Raw genomic sequence first — 22,378 nt, 5'->3', positions numbered from 1 at the left:
CTAGAAGTTGTGTTTTGAGGCTTTAAAAAGTTAATCCATCCAAGAGATTGCTCTGAATCCATTATTAATAAGTATTTATCTTTGAGACTTGTATTTTACAACTAATTTAAATCAGATTTTCATGAGATATCCTAATATTCATACTACTAGATATCACTGATATTTTCTATTAATATAGTCATATAGAATGTTAGTCTGTAAAACTACACAATAAAATATATATCCCACTGTCTCTTAGGAAGGTGAAGTTGTTGCTGTCAGTGGTGGAACGTCTGAAGAAGAAGAGAGAGCTTGGCACAGTGATGGCAGTTCTAGGTAATTTAATGAATTTTTTTCCCCCCACAAGTACTATAAATTCTTTAGAAAGGTGAAGATTCTTTTCTACCAGAAACATAGTTCAGAGTCCCTTTGGGTTTAAAATTGTAACTAGATCTACAAAATGATGCTTTTAACTTTTTTCCTCAGTTGATACTTTATCTTCTGAATGCTGTTATTATTTGTAATACTGACCCACAGACTAGTTTCATTACTGGTTTTGAGAAATACTTAAGCATTAAATTATGAAAGTAATGAGATTTCATAGAATTAACTATCTTTTATAATGGAATTTGTTAAATGCTAGTAGTATTTTCTTCTGGCAATGAGAATAAGCTTTCCCCTTTTCCGGTTTTTCCCACCTCATTTGATCATGTAAGCAAGGATTCCTTCAGCCCCATTAACTGATGATTCATATTACTACAGAGCTTAATGGCCTTGTCTGACATTGTGAGGTCTTAGTAACAAGAAGGAGTAGAGCCTTTGGGAATGGTAATTATGTTTAGCCCTGGATACTTATTCCTTGACAGCATTAGTTCTTAAAATTCCAAAGAAAGCAGGATGCTATATCTAAAAATTCTTCACCTCTTATTATCACGGACATTGTCACAGGACATATTTATCCTGTTTCCACAGTAGTTGCTCCCGGTAATTATATGCAAGTGTTCATCGTTATGTCTGATAGTTTCCTATATTTAAAACAAGACAGCAGAAGAAAAGCCTGCTTTCTTTTGGTTTAGCAATGGAAATAGAGTATAGTTCTGTTTTGGAACACCTCAGGTTTTACTCCAGACCACCAAAATGTATATTGCAGTAAAGCAAGTCACATGAATTTTTGTTTTCCTAGTGCCTATAAAAATGGCATTTTCATTGTGCAGTGAGGTGTGCAGTAGTGTTATCTCTAAAAAAAAATTCAACATTTAAAAGCATCATTAATTTAAAAATAATGCTATAGGGAAAGTGGCACCAATAGACTTGCTTGATGCCAGGTTGCCACAAACCTTGAATTTGTAAAGAAGAAAAGAAGAACCACCACAGTATCTACAAAGCACGATAAAACAAGTTATGCTTGTATCTCAGACTATGCAACAGCATAGAGGTTCTTGTTTTGAAAAAACTGTTCACTTCAGCTGTTGGAGAAACTATTGTAAAGAACATAGGCCTCTGGGATTTGTAGTTCTGTGCTGGCAGTAGCAGGTTTTCTGTAAGAGCTGAGTGTTCCATAGCGTAGCAACAGTGAGCAGTTTGGCAAGTGCCATGTACAGTGATCATGGCTGAAGTCAGTGTAAATAAGTGCTTGTAAGTTCAGTATGGCCAGTTGGATAGCTGTTTGCCCTGCAGATATATTCCCAAATATCCCGAATAGTGTCTGAAAATGTTTTTTTATGTAACTTTAAAATTTAAAGTTTTAAGATGAAGTCATGAAAATCATACTAGAAAACACCTTAATTATTTGACTTTTACCTGCAATGACTATTCTTAGGGAGATAACAGGTAAATTGCCCATAAAAAAAAGACACTTGGGCCAGAGGGACAAGGTAGTAGAATAAAACTCCAGAAAAATATGACTTCAGCCTTGTCAGTGATATTTTTAGAGAAGTGAGGATATACATCAGTAAGTCTAGGCAACCTGATAATTGATTTTAACATAGTACAATTTAGATTCCATTAAGGCATTATGTTTATAAAACTAAAAAGTCAAGTACTAAATATTCTCATGTTCTAAAAACAGAAGACAACTTAATTGGATTCTTTATTTTGCAGCATCAGTTTAGTAAAGCTTAGATCTGTTAAGAGTTTCCAGCGAGATATAACCAACGGCAAACATGATTGATAGTGATACATAAGATACTAAGGCCTGCATTTTTCTGAATCTTACTATGCTTTGAAGCATAATATATACCTCGAGTGTATGTAGATGCTTAGTAAAGTTTGCAGGCATGATCTGCCCACTGGATAGAATACTTCTGACCCTTCCAGGTCGGTATCTAGCTACGATGACGCCACCGGTGCTCTACCATGGGAGTTCGAATGTCAAGAGTGCCCACCTACCGTCACCAAGGGAGTCCTTATGCTTCTTCCTCAGCATTGATGCCTCCTATGCTGTCTAGAGCTCTCTTTCTGTTACTAGAATTGAGGAAATTGACCATCTCTCTGCTCCTTACCTTTGTGACCCCACAATATTTTGAACACATGTAACACTCAAATCTATATTTTTGTTAAAATTATCAATGGTATTTAAATTCATTGTTTAATTAGAACTACTTTAATTAGGCCTCATTTATCCTAAAAAATTTTGGAGATAGTAAGTTAAGCCTGCAGACTTGTAAGAAACTATTTAGAAGATGAGTTGAGAGTTAGGAAGTATTTTAGTTCATTTAGTATGTACTATTCTGTCATAGTCTGTTAGTCACTCAGTCGTGTCCAACTCTTTGCGACTCCATGGACTGTAGTTCGCCAGGCTCCTCTGTCCAAGAATTCTCCAGGCAAGAATACTGGAGTGGGTTGCCATTTCCTCTTCCAGGGGATCTTCCCAACCCAGGGATTGAACCCTGGTCCTCCTGCATTGCAGGCAGATTCTTTACCATCTGAGCCACCAGGGAAGCCCATTACTTTTTATTATGATTGTTCTTTACATGTGCATACAGCAGAGTCTTAACATGTGTCTTGTTCTGTGTATTTTTTAAATCCTTCTTTCCTTTTAGTGACTACTCCAGTGATTATTCTGACTGGACAGCAGATGCTGGAATTAATCTGCAACCACCAAAGAAAATTCCTAAGCATAAAACCAAGAAAGCAGAAAGCAGTTCAGATGAAGAAGAAGAATCTGAAAAACAGAAGCAAAAACAGATTAAAAAGGATAGGAAAAAAATAAATGAAGAAAAGGATGGACCAGTATCACCAAAGAAAAAGAAACCCAAAGAAAGAAAACAAAAGGTTGAGTTATATACTTATATATATATTATATATATATATGTCTCTATATATAATTACATAAATAGATATTATACGTATTATATACATATATGTTTTCTGTGAAAGCAGACTACACGTTTTAAAAGTGCAGTGGATAAACATAAACATTGTTCAGGTTTACCAGCTAAGTAGTCACAGAAAAAACATGGAGTTACACAGTGGTAAAATAAAGCAAATAGAGATCTGTTTAGTTTTCCTCAATTTTTAAAATGTTTAATGTGTGAGAGTATTTACTTGTAGCATTATCATATTGTTATATCTTGAGCATTTGATCTTATGAGCAGAGTTTTCTTGAGACTAAGTATAATTTGTTTATTTATGTAAAAAAAATAATGCTACAAAACATATTTTATTAGCCTTTAATTGCCTTTGTCTTTCAACCATCCTTACAAACTATCACTGCTGAAAATACTACTGTGGTAACAAGCCTTCATTAATTTACAGAACTTGTGAGCCATCGTTAGTCCTTAGGGCAGTAGTATTGGTTTGATAACTACATCTTTAGTCTGTGGATAATTTGAGACAGATCAAAGAAAAGGGATAAAGGTTATGGGAATAAGATTTGTTAGTTCTTGTGGAGTCGGAATATTTTAAAAACAGGAACTGTTTAACTTTTGCTCTAAAGGAAATGAAATACAAGGGACATATTGTCTATTCCCCAAAAGACTGTAAGTTGGAATCACATTTGGTGAAACAAACGGAAGGTTTTTTTAAAAACCAGTGCCATTTTTAGAATTAAATGGAAGATGTTATCTGTATTAAATACTAGGGAGACTATAGGATGTTTATCTTTAGAGAGCTTCGAAAAATTTCAAGACTGCATCTGTCTTAAGTGTTTATTTTATCTGCATCAGTTGAGCTTTTGTTTGTTTCAGCTGTATAATTATGGATTATGGATTACTTTAATTTGGAATCCGCAGCCTCCTTTGTCACCTCCTTTGCCTTTGTCTGGAGAATATTTACCAAGAGAATGCCACACATTAGCCACAGTATTCCTCTTCTTCCTTGCCTGTGATGGTAAATGTAGGCTGACCCGTTATTTTACATGATAGATAACGCTGATAAGCCATGTATCTGGCAAATGAGGTAAACATTTTTTTTTTCCATCTCAAGACAGTTTTGGAAACTTTGGAGGTTTGCAGTGTAACGTCCCATAATTCTTTTTTCCTAAGAATGCAGTTTACTTTACCTGGTCCCCTTTTATTTGATAATTATCCATAAACTAATACTTACAGGCCACATTTGGATCCATTGTTACTATTTGGCATATTTTAATTTCACTCTTTTGCTTAAAGTATTACCCCAGGGTCTGTTTGCCACTAATTTGTTTGGTACATGTTTCAAATAGTTTAAGGTTAGGATATTACAGGTTACTCCCTGTAATTTGGATTATGTTTACATGGTTTGTTTTCAGCCTATCAGTGCATCTGACAGTGGATAGAATTGCTCTTATTCCTTAGTCATCTTATCTCAGGTAAACACAGTAACATTTCCTTTCTTCTGCATAGAGTTGTAAAGCTGAAAAATAACTGAGACATCATTAGTTGATGTTTATTGCATCTATGAAAAAGTAAAATATCTTCCATATGGTTAATTGTTTGAATCATTAGAAGAAAAAAAAAAAACCTTGTTAGGCACATGCTTATTAAAATAGAATTCTCCTGAGATACAGTAACAGTTATCCCAGATAGTATCTGACATATATCCCTTATGTTGTTTAGGAGCTCTGGAAATGAGAGCAATGAATTTTCAACTAGTACCTGCAATACAGTGACTGAAAAGAAATGTAAGACATAGTACTTACTCCAAAAACAATGTGTGAGCAAGTTGTTTGAATTCCCTCTCCCCAAAACAGGAGAAATATCACATGATGTAATACATTTAATTGGCAAAGTAATTTTATAGATAATAGGAAACCAAAGGGAGACGTCATAGAGTTTCAGATAAGCCTTCCAGAAGAGGTCAGATTTTAGGTGGGCCTAGAAGAATTGCCATGGATAGAAAAAAAATAGATTAACTATCTTTATCTCCGAAATTAAATCTTAGTTCATGAGGCTGGAAATTTAGAGAACTATCGATGTGTTTTATCCCATAAATGGTTATTAGTACTGACAGAAATCTAACCAAAACTTCAAGGATCCCCAAGATCTGAGTAAGATTTATTATCATAATGATTCTTGGCTATGCCATAGTCCTACAGCTATAAATATGATTACTTCTATTTAATACCCAATTTACCTGGCTTCATGTAAGAGCTGTCCCACTCTGGGAAGAAATACTTGAGTAGTGTAACTAGTAGTTTATATTGAGGCTGGAGTTAGTAATTTTTAGCCTTTTCCTGCCTTTTTTTTGTTTTACCTAGGTCAAAGGAAGCCTTTTTCAAATACTTTAACTGAGCACCTCGTTATATTTAAGACTGATACAGTGTGTGGATCTCAGTACCTGGGATGGATTCATCGCATGTGTAGTAAATGCCAGAGTTCTTTATCCCTCCGTTCTTCTCCATAGAACGCTCCTAATGTGTTTTAACAGAGAAATACAAAGATGGTTAATAGGAAGAAGAGTTTGTAGGAAAATGAATACTGAGTAACAGCTGAAGGAACCTGCTGCAAATCGTACCCTCTGATACCCCGTTATGACCGTGTTTCTTTTTATGAACTTTCATTACCTCACGGTGGTAACTACCTTATAACTCCCCCTTTTTAAGCAAACACAAGAGAATAAAATTTAGAAGTCTTAGTTTACAAACACTGAACCAAAACATTTTTAATCAGCGGCATGGTGTTTCTCTGCTTATATATGTTAGGTTTCAGCTCTCAGAAAATTCATTTTTCCAAAGTCTAAGGTAACAGTTTCCATTGTAGGTGACCAGAAATTTTAAACTTTTCTTAAGACGTATTCAGAAAGTTAAGAAGTAAGAGACCTGGCTTGAGAGCATTCTGTTTGAAAAAAATTATTTTTTTCAGAAGCTTACATATGAAATGGCTAGGAAATATTCTTGGGCTATGTGCAAGTATAATGTCCAGCCCATAAAAGTTAACCTTCTGTATCCTGGCACTGCTCAGCCCATGTAAGAATATCTTTCTTCTTAGCAACATGCTATGACTAGGGTTTTTTAAAGAAAAACCTCGAATATGTATTGGTTTGTTACATGGTATGTTTATAAAACTGAGAGAATGTTTAGAGGAAAGGCAACTACACAAAGCTGCTGTTTTGTTGTTTATGGGAGTATCGCATCACCTATTTTTGTCTTGAATATTGTCTGTGGAGCTTTGGTTGATGTAGTGCTTTTTTATGGAGTGAGTTGGTGAGATTGAATGTAACTGTTTTGCCACTACCACCATCTTCCCAGAATCAAGTTTTTTTACTAAAGAACATACATTTTTATACAAAGATCCCTTTCCCCTTTTGTGTTTCTAACTGCCTGGGCAGACTGATAGATGAATGCTTTCATGATAATATTATTTGATATTGTTTTACACTCTTAGAGATTGGCTGTGGGAGAACTAACGGAAAACGGTTTGACGTTGGAAGAATGGCTGCCTTCAACATGGATTACAGACACTCTTCCCCGAAGATGTCCATTTGTGCCACAGATGGGTGATGAGGTATTTTTTAACTTCTAAAAAATATCCTTTGTTTCATTCAAATAACTTTAAATACTTTTCACAGCTCTTGAAACAGAATGCTAGAGAATTGTAGCAGTTTTATGAAGTAGCTCATATCTCAGTTTATGTTTCGTAGCTCTGTATGGAAAAAAGGAAAATTTAAGAGGAAAGCTTTAATAATGTTTTTTATGGCTATTATAAAAATTGCAATAGCAAATTAAATATTGTAAGAGATAGAGGTTTATTGGCATTTAAAAAACTAGTGTGTATTTTTAAATTTAATAAGAGGATGTTGTGGCCAGTTTTCTTTTCCCTAAAATAAAATATATGGTAAAGGAAAAGCAAAATTTAGCATTTGTTTATTTTTAATTGAAGGGTACTTATGTGTTTTATTTTTATTTTTTTATTTCATAAAAGTATTTTATCAATGTTTAAATAACTATAATGTTCATAATATGTTTCTTAGAGCTTTAAAAAATGTTATCTTCCAATTATCATTTAATTTTTTAAGAAAATACGATTAGTCATCATTTTGGACTATGTTTTTGTGAATGTGAAATGAAAATATAAGATATTAGACCAAAGTTTTCCACTCAGGAGTACATCATGTCTCCTTGTTTTTTGTGTAAATGTTAAGAGGCAGGGTTATCTGGTATTCAGTAAGTTAACAGTGAAAAGTTAGGATAAACTTGGATAGCATTTTTCAACAAGCTCAGCTGTTTTAGTTGTGGGAAGAACACTTGGTATCAGAGTGCTATATTCACCTATCAGTTCTGTGGTAGTCAGGAGTCACTTAAATTTGACCTCCATAAATGAGAATAAATATATGCTTTGCTCTCTTCATAAATATAAAATATATATGAAAATATATTTGAAAATAGATTTTTCATTTTAAAGTTCCCTGCCTTTGTTTAAACTCCTTGCTATAAAATAGGTAAACAATAAACTAAACATGACCCCAAGTTACGACATACTTTATTATACAACATAAAATAAAGTGGTGAGACCAAAAAGCCAAAAAATAACTGCTTATCCTTAACCTTTTAATGTTATTTAGAACACTTTGGGTATTGTTAAGTGATAGTAGGACAGCTCAAGGAAAAGGAGGAAGGATAAAATCAAAATAATAGAATTTCTTTTCATTTACAGGACATTAAATTCTCTACAGTTTTAGCTGATACTGTGCATCTGGGGTTGGAAACACATGCAAGTTTTAAAATTGTGACATTATTTACTTTTTAGGTTTATTATTTCCGACAAGGACATGAAGCATATGTTGAAATGGCCCGGAAGAATAAAATTTATAGTATAAATCCCAAAAAACAACCATGGCATAAAATGGAACTGCGGGTATGGTGTTTGTGATTTCAAGCCCCAAAAGATGTGATTATAGAAAAAATTGTATTTAATGTTATTATTTTCACTGTAAGAAACTGTATCATGAACATAGCTTTTCCTTTTAATTGAAATAATTCATAGGCATAGATTTTTAAAGAAACTTAAGATTGATTTATATATATTCTAATAGTTTATAAGTTGCCTTATAAACTATTAGTTATATATATTCTGAGAGTTTATAAGTTGCCTTAATATGAGAACTGGACAACATTAACATTAAGGCACACTTCATCTTTGTAAATTTGGAAGTATTTCTAGATTTATCAGCAATAGTTCAAAATTATTTCTCAGTCTTTGGAGCTGTATTAGAAAATTCTTATTTCAATAAGGTTTTCTTTCTTTTTTTTAATTGATATATAGTTTGCATACCATCAAAGTGCACCAATCTTAAGTATGCAGATCCGTGGGTTTTTATACATACATACAAAATAGTCACCTAGTGTTTAACAGATTATTTTGTGAATATGGTTTCTTCTTTTCTGTATCTTCTTCAGGAACAAGAACTGATGAAAATAGTTGGCATAAAGTATGAAGTGGGATTGCCTACCCTTTGCTGCCTTAAACTTGCTTTTCTAGATCCTGATACTGGTAAACTGACCGGTGGATCATTTACAATGAAGTAAGGACTGTTGAAAGAGGCAATATTCTTAGTATTGTAGATTGTTTTTCAAGATTTGGGTACATTTGAATGTATTTTAGATATCTGTAGTTATGTGACCTGATCAATTTCTTTCTGTTTTAATAGGTACCATGATATGCCTGATGTTATAGATTTCCTGGTCTTGAGACAACAATTTGACGATGCAAAATATAGGCGGTGGAATATAGGTGTGTTATTTATTTGGAAGTTGTAATGATTGTTTTATCTAATAAGTGATTTATATTTTTCATAATTTAGATAATCAGATAAATACTGCCATTTGTGGCAATGTCAATAGGAAAGTAAGATATTGTATCAGGAATTTGGGGTATTTTTTTGTTTGCTTGTCTGTTTTAAAGAATGATAATACTTTTAAACTAGATGATGCTGAAATCTGAACACTTCTTCTCATATTTCGTAACTATGTATAAGATTGTTTATAGCTATTCCTTTTGTTAGTACATGTACTGAAATAAATTTTTATCCAAAAGAAGTAATGACAGAATTCAAACTTGAAACAAAAGAAGTCTTCCATTGAAAATGTTTAATTGGACTGGGACTAAAACTAAACTGACGTTTTTCTTTTATTGGGTATCTCTGTTAAAACTAATATTGTAACCAAGACTCAAAAAAACTTTAGAAAACCTTAAAAGTCTCCAGGCATTTAAGGTACTTTAATTTATGTACAGATGGTTATGCTATTTACTAGAGTATTTAAGAATTTCTAAAAGGACCACTCTGGAGTAGAGTATCGTGCCTATATGCCATATTTTGCTTTGAGAAAGCACCTCAGTTGATACAGCATTTCATTCCTCCTCTAGTACCATTGGAAGGGATTAGTGTGGTGATTTGTTTATTGTTTGGTCTTGGTAAATACAGAGATTTACATGTGTGCTATAGTGAAAGTCACTCAGTTGTGTCTGACTCTGTACGACCCTATGGACTGTACAGTCCTTGGAATTCACCAGTCCAGAGTACTGGAGTGGGTAGCCTTGCCCTTCTCCAGAAGATCTTCCCAACCCAGTGATCGACCCAGCTTTCCTGCATTGCAGTCGGATTCTTTAGCAGCTGAGCCACAAGGGAAGCCCAGGAATATTGGAGTGGGTATACCTGTGTGGTATAAAAAGAAAAATTATGGAAATGTAGTCATTAAAAATAGGGACATGGAAGCTGTAGAAAAAAATTTACATCCCATGTACCATTTCTCTGAAAGCTTTGAAAGATGTATTCCATCAAATTTTGTTACTCAGTCACTCAGTTGTGTCTGACTCCTTGCGACCGCATGGACTGCAGCATGCCAGGTTTCCCTGTCCTCCACCATCTCCTGGAGCTTGCTTAAACTCATGTCCATTGAGTCGGTGATGCCATCCAACCATCTCATCCTCTGTCATCCTCTTCTCCTCCTGCCCTCAGTCTTTCCCAGCATCAGGGTCTTTTCCAATGAGTCAACTCTTTGCATCAGGTAGCCAAAGTATTGGAGTTTCAGCTTCAGCATCAGTCCTTTCAGTGAACACCCAGGACTGATCTCCTTTAGGATGGACTGGTTGGATCTCCTTGCTGTCCAAGGGACTCTCAAGAGTCTTCTCCAACACCACAGTTCAAAAGCATAAATTTTTTGGTGCTCAGCCCTCTTTATGGTCGAACTCTCACATCCATACATGACTACTCGAAGAACCATATGTTTGACTAGACAAACCTTTGTTGGTAAAGTAATGTCTCTGCTTTTTAATACACTATCTAGGTTTGTCATAGCTTTTCTTCTAAGGAGCAGGCATCTTTTAAATTTCATGGCTGCAGTCACCATCTGCAGAGATTTTGTTTGGAACCCAAAAAAATAAAGTCTCACTGTTTCCATTGTTTCTGTATCTATTTGCCACGAAGTGATAGGACCTGTTGACATGACCTTAGTTTTTGAATGTTGAGTTTTAAGCCAGCTTTTTCACTTTCCTCTTTCACCTTCATCAAGAGGCTCTTTAGTTCCTCTTTGCTTTCTGTCTTAAGAGTGCTGTCATCTGCATATCTGAGGTTATTGATGTTTCTCCTGGCAGTCTTGATTACAGCTTGTGTTTCATCTAGCCTAGCATTCCACATGATGTACTCTGCTTATAAATTAAATAAGCAGGGTGACAATATACATCCTTGACCTACTCCTTTTCCAATTTTGAACCAGTCCATTGCCATGTTCGGGTTTTCTATCAAATAAGGAAATAATAAAGACCTGGAATCTCAGTAAGAGACAGGAAATTCAGGACAGGAAAGCACCAAAAGAAATTCCCAAGTAGTAGCCAGCAGAAGTCTCAGAATACTACCTGGCAAGTCTGTAAAACAGTCCAGAAGACACTGTCCTCTAAGAATGAAATCTTCAGGAGAAAAAGTAAAACCGATTAATTGTCTAACGTGTTTAACTTGGACTTTATTGTCATTATTGTGGGAAATTATCTGTTGAAGGCTGTTTTATAGTTTGAGCTGTTAGAGAATATGGGTAAATTATTCATAAAATTCAGAGAAAATGAAGTGATAATACAGATTTTTGCAATAAAGGAACTGTGTGCTATTTGACTCATTAGTGAACAATATTTATACAGTATAGTCATGACAGAGGACAACTGAAAATGGATTAAACAAATGCACATACCCTGTATATACAGTTATATGGAGAGAGGCCAATACTTAATGTCTGAACTTGATGGGTAAAGGAATAACCATATACTCACTTAGAAAACTGTAAGTAAATTCAAGAAGGAAGAGTTAAAAGTTCTTGGTTTTGGATATAAGCCTTTGGTACATGTGATTTTTAAAATTATTTACGTGTGTTGCTAAGATTAATTTCATCTCTTACTTTTAAAAGTTGTATTTATTTTGGCTGTGGTGCATCTTTGTTGTGGAGAGCGGGCTTACTCGCTGGTTGTGATACACAGGCTTCTCGTTGCAGTGGCTTCTCTGACTGCAGAGCACAGCCTCTGTGTCATGTGGGCTCAGAGGCTGCAGCTCCTGGGCTCTGGAGCACATGCTCAATGGCTGTGGCGCTCAGACAGGCTTAGTTGCTTTGCGCCATATGGGATCTTCCTGGATTGGGAATCGAACCCCTGTCTCCTGCATTGGCAGGCGGATTCTTTACCACTGATCCACCAGGGAAGTTTTCTCATCTCTGATTTTTAAGGACATGCATCTGCCGATAAGTTGGCAGAACAAATATTACCGGTTAGGATCCAGGAATATTCCAGAAATGTACTGACAACATAAGTAAGGAAATAATGGCAAACATTGGCCATATTGAAGAGATATTTCAAATGGATGTACATCAGAATGTTCTCATTTGGATCTTATAATTTTAAATGTGTAAATTACTGTTAATGTTTCTTCTCAAGTTGGTACTAGCTAATCTTCTATTTCTGAAGATGTTTTTACCAACTGCCATTTAAAATTATATCAGTAATAATTACTTCGGCCAGTCCTCAGATACACTTAAGGCTTACTCTGGTAGACTCTATTCCTTGCCTAATTTTATTGTCATTATCATACAGTATCATTCATTGTGGTTCGGCACATGTTATCCAGTTCTTCTTCTTTAGCATAATGTCATCAGTCTAAGTAGGATCACAAAAAATAGCTTTATGAAACTCATTACTATGTTTACTTTTCAGGTGTTGGTGATGTCAGTAATGCTGTTTCTTAAATTATGTAATGTCTTCTCACTAAGTATAGTGTCACTGATACACATTTCAGGAGCAGTTAGAGACTCTCTAGTTTCCCTGTTAATATTTGCTGTTTGAATGCTTGAATTTGAACCTAAATTTGATCTCAGTGCATGTTCACCCAGAATATGTATATACACACATACATATAACTCAGCAACATGCAGTCATGTTCTATTAACTGGTTCCAACTTTCATTTTTTGTCATTAAATTTATTTTTTTCAAAGCATTTTATGCTCTACACTTGGCCCTCCATAGCCACAGATTCAGCCAACCTTGTAGCAAAAATATTCTGGAGAAAAAAATTTCCAGAAAGTTCCAAAAAGCGAATTTGAATTTGCCTTATGCTGGCCAACTGTTTACATAGTATTTACAGCTATTTTGATAGCACTTAACATTATATTATAAATAATCTAGAGCTGATTTAAAGTATGCAGGAAGGTATACATAAGTTACATGCACATACACATGATTTCATATATGGAAGTTGAGTATCCACAGATTTTGGTATCTGAAGTGTCCTGCAGCCAGCAATCCGCCACAGATATTGAAGGACGACTACATGTCTTTGTACTTCGCTAAATCCTTTTTGGTAAAAAAAAGCGAATATAAACACTTTTTAAAACGGGTTTGAAAATGAAACTGATTCAGATAAGATTGTTTAAAGTGACATGGATAAGTTATTTGAACTCAAATCTTTCAGACTTAACCAGGAGAAGAATCACTTAAGTACTATGAGAGCTAAGAAAGGGGAAAGCGTGGGAAAAAGGCAGGGAGTAGTTAACAGTTTTCATATGACATGATGGAAAGGTGAGGAGATAGCTTATTATAGTCTTTGAGGAAAGCAGTTTTCAGTAATATGACAGTAGCTGAATCCAGTTGGCTAAGGAAAAGGTTATAGAGTGCTATCTGTTTTACAAAGGTTAGTTTTTGTGGTGTTTTTTTTTTTTTCTGTAGGAAGGAAAAGTGTGTGTAAAGTGGTAGATTGGTAAAAATGTTTAAAATGAGTGAATTTCTCCTTACCATAATAAAAGGTTAAAAAATGGTCTGAAAGGTGATAAGTCACACTTTAGGTGGGTTTATTATATAACTTTTCCTCTCAGTATTGCTGATTTTATTTATTTACTAGTTTATTTTGGAGTGTGTGGGTCATTTTTCATAGGTCTTTCAATAACAATACAGGCTTTTTAGTATCTTAAAGGGATACTTTGGGAAAGAGGAGCAGCAGCAGCGTTTTATTTAAGAGTAATGAGATGGCTTTTATTCTTGTCCAGGTGACCGTTTCAGATCAGTCATAGATGATGCCTGGTGGTTTGGAACAATTGAGAGCCAGGAACCACTTCAGCCTGAGTACCCTGATAGCTTGTTCCAGTGTTACAATGTTTGGTAAGGAAGTATTGTGTTTTGGTTCAGCCTGACTTGCTTTGAATGTTTTCCCCATCTGTTAAAATGTTGAAGATACTCATTTTAAACACTGAAGTACTTTATTTTTCAGTGTGATTTTCTTAAAATTGCAATGCAGTATTTAGATCTTTTAATATAAAGGTTTTCCTTTCTTTAAGCTGGGACAATGGAGATACAGAAAAGATGAGTCCTTGGGATATGGAGCTTATACCTAACAATGGTAAGTGTAAAGTTTTTGTGTCTGTTACGGAATTCATTTCTTAAATAAAAATCTGATTTGATAACTTGTAGGTACAAGAGTTCTTGATGAAGAACAAGTAGAAGATATTCATTCCACATGCATTTTTATTGACCCTGGAGGTAGGGTAGGCATAATAGTGACTAAACATAATCCTTATCCACTTGGAATTTGTGGTTTAAGAGGGAAGGTTGAAGATAATTACAGCAAAATATACTGATTTGCTTGTTATTATTCACTGTAGAAGATGAGCACTTGGGAGCCAAGATATTTTTACAACTCCAGCAAAATGCATAGAATACAACATAATACTGAGAGGTCAGGCTTTTTTGAATGAAGTATAGATTCCTATCCTAGCTCTGCCATCTTTCCTCTGTGTCATCTTGACAGGTTCCTTTAAGCCTCAAAACTCGAGATGCTTAGGATTCAGTCTTTGAAACTGTCCTTACAGGGCTGCTATGAGAATTAAATGATATCATATGTATAAAGTGCTTGTTATAGAGCCTGACACATGTAAGGTCTCAATGAGTAGATAATTATAATTAATAATAATAACTGTCATTTTGCATATGGCCTGACACATCGCCTTAGAATTTGGGAGTTAGCCTTTGGCAATAAGTATGACATCTTCCTGGAACTGAGAAAAGACCAGTGTGTCTGAAGCCTGGATATTGCATTTTCTGTTTCATTGCCCATATTTGTTTCAGTTTAAGAACATAAAACACACACAACTGTGTATGTCTAAAAAGGTTTAAAGGATGGGGAAATGAGGACTTCCACAAATTATCTTTTACATAACTGTTTTTTTTTTTAATAGTATGTTAAAAAAACATACTTTTACTGTCGGATAAGAATTAAAAAAAACAAACAAACAACAACCTGACTTATAACATAGTAGAAGTGATCATTTACAAATGGAACTCCTCACTAATTATTATATTCAAAAAATTCAGAAAAAAGATAATGTGAAAAAAGTAAACCCAAACTGGTAAATCATAGAAATGAGAAAATGGTCATGCTGATTTTGATTAAGACTAGTTCTTTCTAGAAATTGTCACTCTGAGAGACCAATACCAATAATGTCTTTTTCTTGCTGGGAGGGATTGGGGGCAGGAGAAGGGGACAACAGAGGATGAGATGCCTGGCTGGCATCACTGACTCGATGGACGTGAGTCTGAGTGAACTCCGGGAGTTGGTGATGGACAGGGAGGCCTGGCGTGCTGCGATTTATGGGGTTGCAAAGAGTCGAACACGACTGAGCGACTGAACTGAACTGAATATTATACAACATCTTAATCGGCTTGTAAATGTGTTACATGACTTACCTTCCAGTTTTATTTCTCTCCTTTGTGAAGGTTTGAATTTGAAGTCACATCAGGCTATTGTGAATGTGAGAGAAATGAAGCTAATAGATATAATCCCTGGGGTACTTCTTGAAATGAATGAGTAACAGTAATATGCTGTTGGTTCCTACCTCAATATATTGTTGTGTGGAGGGGGTGATTTTTGTTGTTTTTGTTCTATTTGGGTATACATACATAGACGCTCAAGAGTTTAATTACATTTTGAGAGAAGGAGGAGTTTTGTCAACAGATAGTAGCATATTTCCAAATGTTTCTCTCATGAAGTCTTGTTCAAAGAAAAATTGCCTTGTCAGATTTGTAGTTTTTATGTCACCACCACCCCCTAATTATTCTGTTAAAGATTCAGACATGCAGAAAGCATACCTTCATCATTTAAGAGCAAAAAGCCTAAGCATCATCTGTCATTATTCATAATTCTAACTGTCCCTACACTTTTAGAAAAAGAGTGAGGCTTTGATTAAAACATTTCTAAAAAAAAAAAATACCACTTTTGTTTAAATTCACATGGCATGTTTTATCAAAGTAAATTAGAGATTATATATTATGAAATGATTCAGAAATTGTTTTAATTTTCATGATTTTATAGGAATACTTTCTCCTTCACCTGTAACTGATAATAAAGCAAGTAGTGAGGTATAATTTTGGAGAAGTAATTACATGCTCATCTAGAAAATTAATTATGAAATTAATGTTGTAAAGAGTAAATTTTATTAACTCTTGAAACATAACTTTCCTTTAATGAAAATAAAGAATAATACTTACCAAATCTTTACAAAGGTATAGTTTAATTTTATAAAAGTATCAACTCTGATTTCTAAAGGTAACTTAAATATTACTTATATTACCACATATTTTCATTAAATCTCTTTTCTTTCTATTTCAGCTGTATTTCCTGAAGAACTAGGTACCAGTGTTCCTTTAACCGATGTTGAAACCAGATCATTGATCTATAAGCCTCTTGATGGTGAATGGGGTTCCAATCCCAGGGATGAAGAATGTGAAAGAATTGTTACAGGAATAAACCAGTTGATGACACTAGGTAAATAATAGCAGCATATGAAAAAAATATATATATATTTTCTGTATATGTGTGTGTGTGTATATATATACATTTACATATATATGCATGAAGATAGCTAGAAAATGTTGCCAGTAAGCAAAGGAAAGAAAAACATTTTTATTCAAGCAAAATTATTTTTTATAATCTCATAAGTCAGTGTTTTCAAATATTTTAAAGTGATTTTTTAATGCAATTTTACACAAGACTCAAATATCAACAGTTATAAATGCTTTAGTTGAATTTCAGTGCCTGCCAAAGAGTGTTCAGGCTACTGCACAGGTGCACTTATTTCACGTGCTAGTAAGGTATATGCTCAAAATCCTTCAAGCTAGACATCAACCAGTATGTGAACCAAGAACTTCCAGATGTGTAAGCTAGATTTAGAAAAGGCAAAGGAACCAGAGATCAAATTGCCAACATCCATTGGATCATAGAGAAAGCAAGGGAGTATCACAGAAACATCTACTTTTGCTTCATTGACTATGCTAAAGCCTTTGTGTGGATCACAGCAAACTGTGGAAAATGTATTAAGCGATGAGAATACTAGACCACCGTACCTGCCTCCTGTGAAATCTGTATGCAGGTCAAAAAGCAACAGTTAGAACCAGACATGGAACAACAGACTGGTTCCAAATTGGGAAGAGAGTATGTCAAGGCTGTATATTGTCACCCTGCTTATTTAACTTCTATGCAGAGTACATTATGAAAAATGCTGGGCTGGATGGATCGCAAGCTGGAATCAAGATTCCTGGAAGAAATATCAACAACCTCAGATATACAGATTATTCCACTGAAGTGGCAGAAGCAAAGAAAGAGGAGCTAAAGAGCCTCTTGATGAGGGTGAAGGAGGAGAGTGTAAAAGCTGGCTTAAAACTCAACATTCAAGAAACTTGATAATGGCCTACAGTCCCATCACTTCATGGTGAAGAGATGAAAAAGTGAAAATAGTGACAGACTTTATTTTCTTAGGCTCCAAAATCACTACAGATGGTGACTGCAGCAATGAAATTAAAAGATTCTTGCTCTTTGGAAGAAAAGCTATGACAAACCTAGACAGCATATTAAAAAGCAAAGGCATCACTTTGCTGACAAAGGTCCCTGTAGTCAAAGTTATGGTTTTTCCAGTAGTCATGTTATGGATGTGAGAATTGCACCTTAAAGAAGGCTGGATTCCAAAGAATTGACTCTTTCAAATATGGTACTGGAGAATACTCTTGAGAGCCCCTTGTACTGCAAGGAGATCAAGCCAGTCAATCCTAAAAGAAATCAACCCTGAATGTTCATTGGAAGGACTGATGCTGAAGCTCCAATACTTTTGCTTTGGGGATCAGCCGACTCATTGGAAAAGGCCCTGATGCTGGGAAAGATTCAGGGCAAGAGGAGAAGGGGGTGACAGAGGATGAGATGTATTTATGGTATCAATAGTGAGGGACAGGGAAGCCTGGTGTGCTGCAGTCCTTCGGACACAAAGAGTCGCACACAAATTAGTAGTCGAACAACAGCAAACTGAATTTCAGAGTGAGAACTCCAGAAATGCCAGGGGTACCAGGGAAAAATGTAAATCCTCCACAAACTAATTTTAAAACTCTTGACAATACTCAGGCTGACATGATGTAAATTAGAGGAGGAGGGTTGAAAGCTGAGTTATATGGGTAGCTATACCATTTTTCCTCTTAACCTGATATCTACATATACACAGTAGAATATCGTAAAGGGAGAGAGAAGGGTATATGAACTGCTTTGCTTTGTTTGAAGAAAACATAGAACATAGTGACCATAGAACGTAATTATCTGAACTTTGGGTAGACAAAATACATACTGAGTAGGTACACATTTGAGTAGGGGATCTGCTTCAAAGAATCTAAGGCAGAAGTTACTGTGAATAAGAGCTGAAGACACTGGAGACACGTATTGGATGATATTTTCATCTGATGTCTTTTATAAGGTGGCAACTCTTGATGAAATACTGTCTCAGATACTATCTTAAGTAATTTTAGTAATTACGTCAAAACAATTACTGCCAAACACATAGATTCAGGAATGACCCAAAAAAAAAAAAAAAAAAGGAATGACCTAGTTTTAATTATAGAAATACATGTGGATGTTCTTTAATAGGTCAGATTTATATATTGTCTATCATCTTTTCTAAAGAATCTTTGGATAACATTCCTAGAATTTTGCAGTGCAAATGCAGACATAATAAAAGTGAGACTGTGTTGCTAAACTGTATGTTTTTTCTGTCAAAAGATAGTGGTAGACTTTATGTGGATTGGAACTTAAGGCTTAATTCAAGCAGAACTGTGAAGTACTTTAAGCAGTAAAAGATGAATTTATAAACTTCCTTGTTCATTTATTTTAGATATTGCTTCAGCATTTGTGGCCCCTGTGGATCTGCAAGCGTATCCTATGTATTGCACTGTAGTGGCATATCCAACGGATTTAAGTACGATTAAACAAAGACTGGAAAACAGGTTTTACAGGTTAGAATCATTTGGTTGCTGTAGCTACTGCCAAAGGAAAGCTAAATGATTCTTTCAGCCATTTACTGATCCTCCACAGCAGTGTTTCTCAAATTTTAATGCACATTCCATTTAACAGTGGGATCTTGTTAAAAATGCAGAATCTTGTAGTAGGTTTAGAGTAGACCTGAGATACTGCCTTTCTAACAAGTTCCCAGTGATGCTGGTGCTGCTGGTTTGTGGACCACACTTAGAAATAAATATGAATTGATGGTTACTCTCTTCATACTGTATTTTATGAAGTGATCCAACATTTTTTTTTTTCTCCTAGATAGCACATTGAGATATTTGTTCATGGATTTTTCATGGAATAATATTAAAAATTGTTCTCTTATTAATTTAGCTTATGAATACTGCTTAAAAGTGAAATTAGGAAAATTTGCGCTACTTTATTATAGTTGTAGCTTAGTTTGAAATATAACTAGAGTTTTTAAAAGATGTAATTTCATTTAGTTTGCATCTGCTGGTTAGCAGTTTTGATAAACATTGAGTTCTAATCTTGGGCAGATTAGAACTCTGTAGGTTTATTGGCTAACATGTCTTAACAAAAATAAAGTTCATTGTTTTGATATAAATGAAATCATTCTTTTAGCTTTTCATCTTTCTTAGTGACTTTAGCTTAGCAGGCCAATAGCATTTCAATTTAACTAATACTGTATTAAAACTTAATTTTTGTGACCTGTTTTATATTACTGCAATTATTTATACTGCTATTTACTTAAGTTACTATTTAACTTAAGGAAATTTTCCATCATATTTTGTATTCATATTTTTTATGTAAATTGTTTTCTACACTCTAACAGTTGGACTACATTTAGAAAGATAAATTTCTTCCATCTCCAACCATTGTTAAAAATGTACTTTCTCATAGAAATTCTGTTCAGCATAAGAACTGCCAAGGTGTACTTTTTACATTGCAACTTAATTAGGCTTTTTGGCTTTAGCCTAGCTTAATAATCAGTTGTTCTTGTCTGGAGAATCCCAGGGACGGGGAAGCCTGGTGGGGTGCCATCTATGGGGTCACACAGAGTCGGACACCACTGAAGTGACTTAGCAGCAGCAGAAGCAGTAATCAATTGAGGAAAAGAACTTTTGAAACAGAGTCCTTACTTAAATTAGAAATGACCTGATTTTTAACCAGATAATGTAGTTATAGACCTGAGTTATGTTCTTATTTCATAATAATGAAGCCATCATGAGCTATTTCACTGTTTCAGGCTGTTTTGCTTCTTCTCTGTTCATTGGCTTCAGACTTCCTACGGTTATAGTGCCTCTTTGGCATTTCTAGTTCAGTCTTAAACCACTATCAGTTTGTCCTACTGATACTAAATCCTCATGCCTTACTTTACACACAGTTTCTATAGGGTACCTTGAAAATGGCCTGTGATTCTTTGATTAGAATGAGCCATGGAGATGCTATTGGAAACTTACAGAAGCTTTTCTGTATGCTTCTCTATGCACAATTATATGTTATATATATGTAGTTTTAAAAATTCCATATAATTGTTTTCTGTTTACACATCAGTAAGGTTTTTTGAGTATTTTCTTCCATGTCATTTTCAGCTGGTTGATATTGTAAAAGTAACCTTTGGATTGTTCTTTAGTTAAAACTGAAATAAAATAAAACTCCAAAATTTTAGTACAGTTGACTCACAAACAGCATGGATTTGAATTGCATAGGTCCACTTACACATGGATATTTTTCCAATAATACCTGTACTGTGCTGTGCTTAGTCACTCAGTTGTGTCTTGACTCTTTGCGACCACATAGACTGTAGCCTGCCAGGGTCTTCTGTCCATGAAATTCTCTAGGCAAGAATACTGGAGTGGGTTGCCGCACCCTTCTCAATAATACCTGTAGTACTATATAATGCATGGATGCAGAACCTTGGATAGGGAAAGCCAATTCTAACGTTGTACTCAGATTTTAGACTTTGAGGAGGGTCAGTGCTGCATTGTTCAAGGATCAACTGTATCATTAATTTTGTGTAAAAAAAAATTTTTTTTTTCATTTAGATAGATTTCTTAGTATACTTAGTAAATATAAAAATGAAGTTTTTACATTTTTGTGTCCCTTAAGCAGGCTATTAGTTAGCTTTTCACTTTTAAATGTTACTTGATTACTAGCAATAGAATTAGATTGAAATTGGTTGTTTCCCTTTTTATGAAAAAGTTAGATATGTTTATTATTAAAATTGACACCATACATGAAAAGAATATATAAAGGAAAAACTAAAACTCCACTGTTTCTCTTCTCCTCATGCTCTCCTTATAGTCTGTCTCCCTAAATGAAGGCCCTGTTGATAGTCTAATGTGTCTAATCCAGACATTTTCTATGCTACTTTTTTTTACCCTGTGATACAACTGAGGTTCAGTTTTGTTTTTTTTTTCCAACAGTTTTTTAAGGTGTGAGTTTTATAATTGATTTAAGACTGCAATTAAAAAGTCAGAATGTCTTGGTTTTAAAATGTGTTTATGTATTTCTAAGTTTATTCTAAAGAGGCTAATAAGACTTCTGCATTTTGTTTGTTTAAAGGCGAATTTCTTCCCTAATGTGGGAAGTTCGATATATAGAGCATAATACACGAACATTTAATGAGCCTGGAAGCCCTATTGTGAAATCTGCTAAATTTGTGACTGATCTTCTTCTACATTTTATAAAGTGAGTTATTTTTCCACACTTAATTATATTACTGTCATAATTAATGGTGGTATTTTAAGATGTAAAATGTCAAAACATAGAATACAATCATTTTTTATTATATGCCTTGTCATACTACACAAATATGTGCTGTGAGAAAACCACAGGTCCTCAAAATAGGAAACATATGTAAGTTCATTGGCTGATAATAGTTATGAAATCATAGAGATTGTATTACAGTTGTGTTCTGATTTACATAAGAAAACATGGATGTTTCTCTAAATCCAATGTTGGATAATAATAGCAAGCTTTTATTGAACATGCAATGTTTTAGCTAAATAAGCTCTTCTAAGTCACATAAAAATCTAACAGCTGGGAGAGGTCATTATCTGTAATTTACAATTAAGAAAATTAAATCTTTTAGAGGTTAACTTGTTTGATTTTCACAGTAAATGAGTGTCTGCCATTTTATTTGAGAACCTTTCACCTTAATATTGTATTATCTCTGTTAGGTTGATG

At 34.5% G+C, this 22,378-nt stretch overlaps 1 protein-coding gene across 6 annotated transcripts in view; it reads left to right on the top strand.

The window, feature by feature from the left end:
• Window positions 1-22,378, top strand: part of PHIP (pleckstrin homology domain interacting protein) — a 122,845-nt gene that overhangs the window by 84,870 nt on the left and 15,597 nt on the right. For all 6 annotated transcript variants that reach the window (XM_018052885.1, XM_018052887.1, XM_018052890.1 and 3 more), the window contains 11 exons: window positions 239-315; window positions 3,021-3,252; window positions 6,780-6,899; window positions 8,142-8,249; window positions 8,792-8,916; window positions 9,043-9,125; window positions 13,908-14,019; window positions 14,196-14,257; window positions 16,523-16,678; window positions 19,059-19,179; window positions 21,755-21,880. In XM_018052885.1, the coding sequence (XP_017908374.1) occupies window positions 239-315; window positions 3,021-3,252; window positions 6,780-6,899; window positions 8,142-8,249; window positions 8,792-8,916; window positions 9,043-9,125; window positions 13,908-14,019; window positions 14,196-14,257; window positions 16,523-16,678; window positions 19,059-19,179; window positions 21,755-21,880 (1,322 nt within the window). The remainder of the gene's footprint in view (window positions 1-238; window positions 316-3,020; window positions 3,253-6,779; window positions 6,900-8,141; window positions 8,250-8,791; window positions 8,917-9,042; window positions 9,126-13,907; window positions 14,020-14,195; window positions 14,258-16,522; window positions 16,679-19,058; window positions 19,180-21,754; window positions 21,881-22,378) is intronic.

The sequence above is a fragment of the Capra hircus genome, chromosome 9 (genome assembly GCF_001704415.2).
Source record: "Capra hircus breed San Clemente chromosome 9, ASM170441v1, whole genome shotgun sequence".
NCBI classification, from domain to species: Eukaryota; Metazoa; Chordata; class Mammalia; order Artiodactyla; family Bovidae; genus Capra; species Capra hircus.
This window is presented reverse-complemented; position numbering and strand designations above follow the sequence as displayed.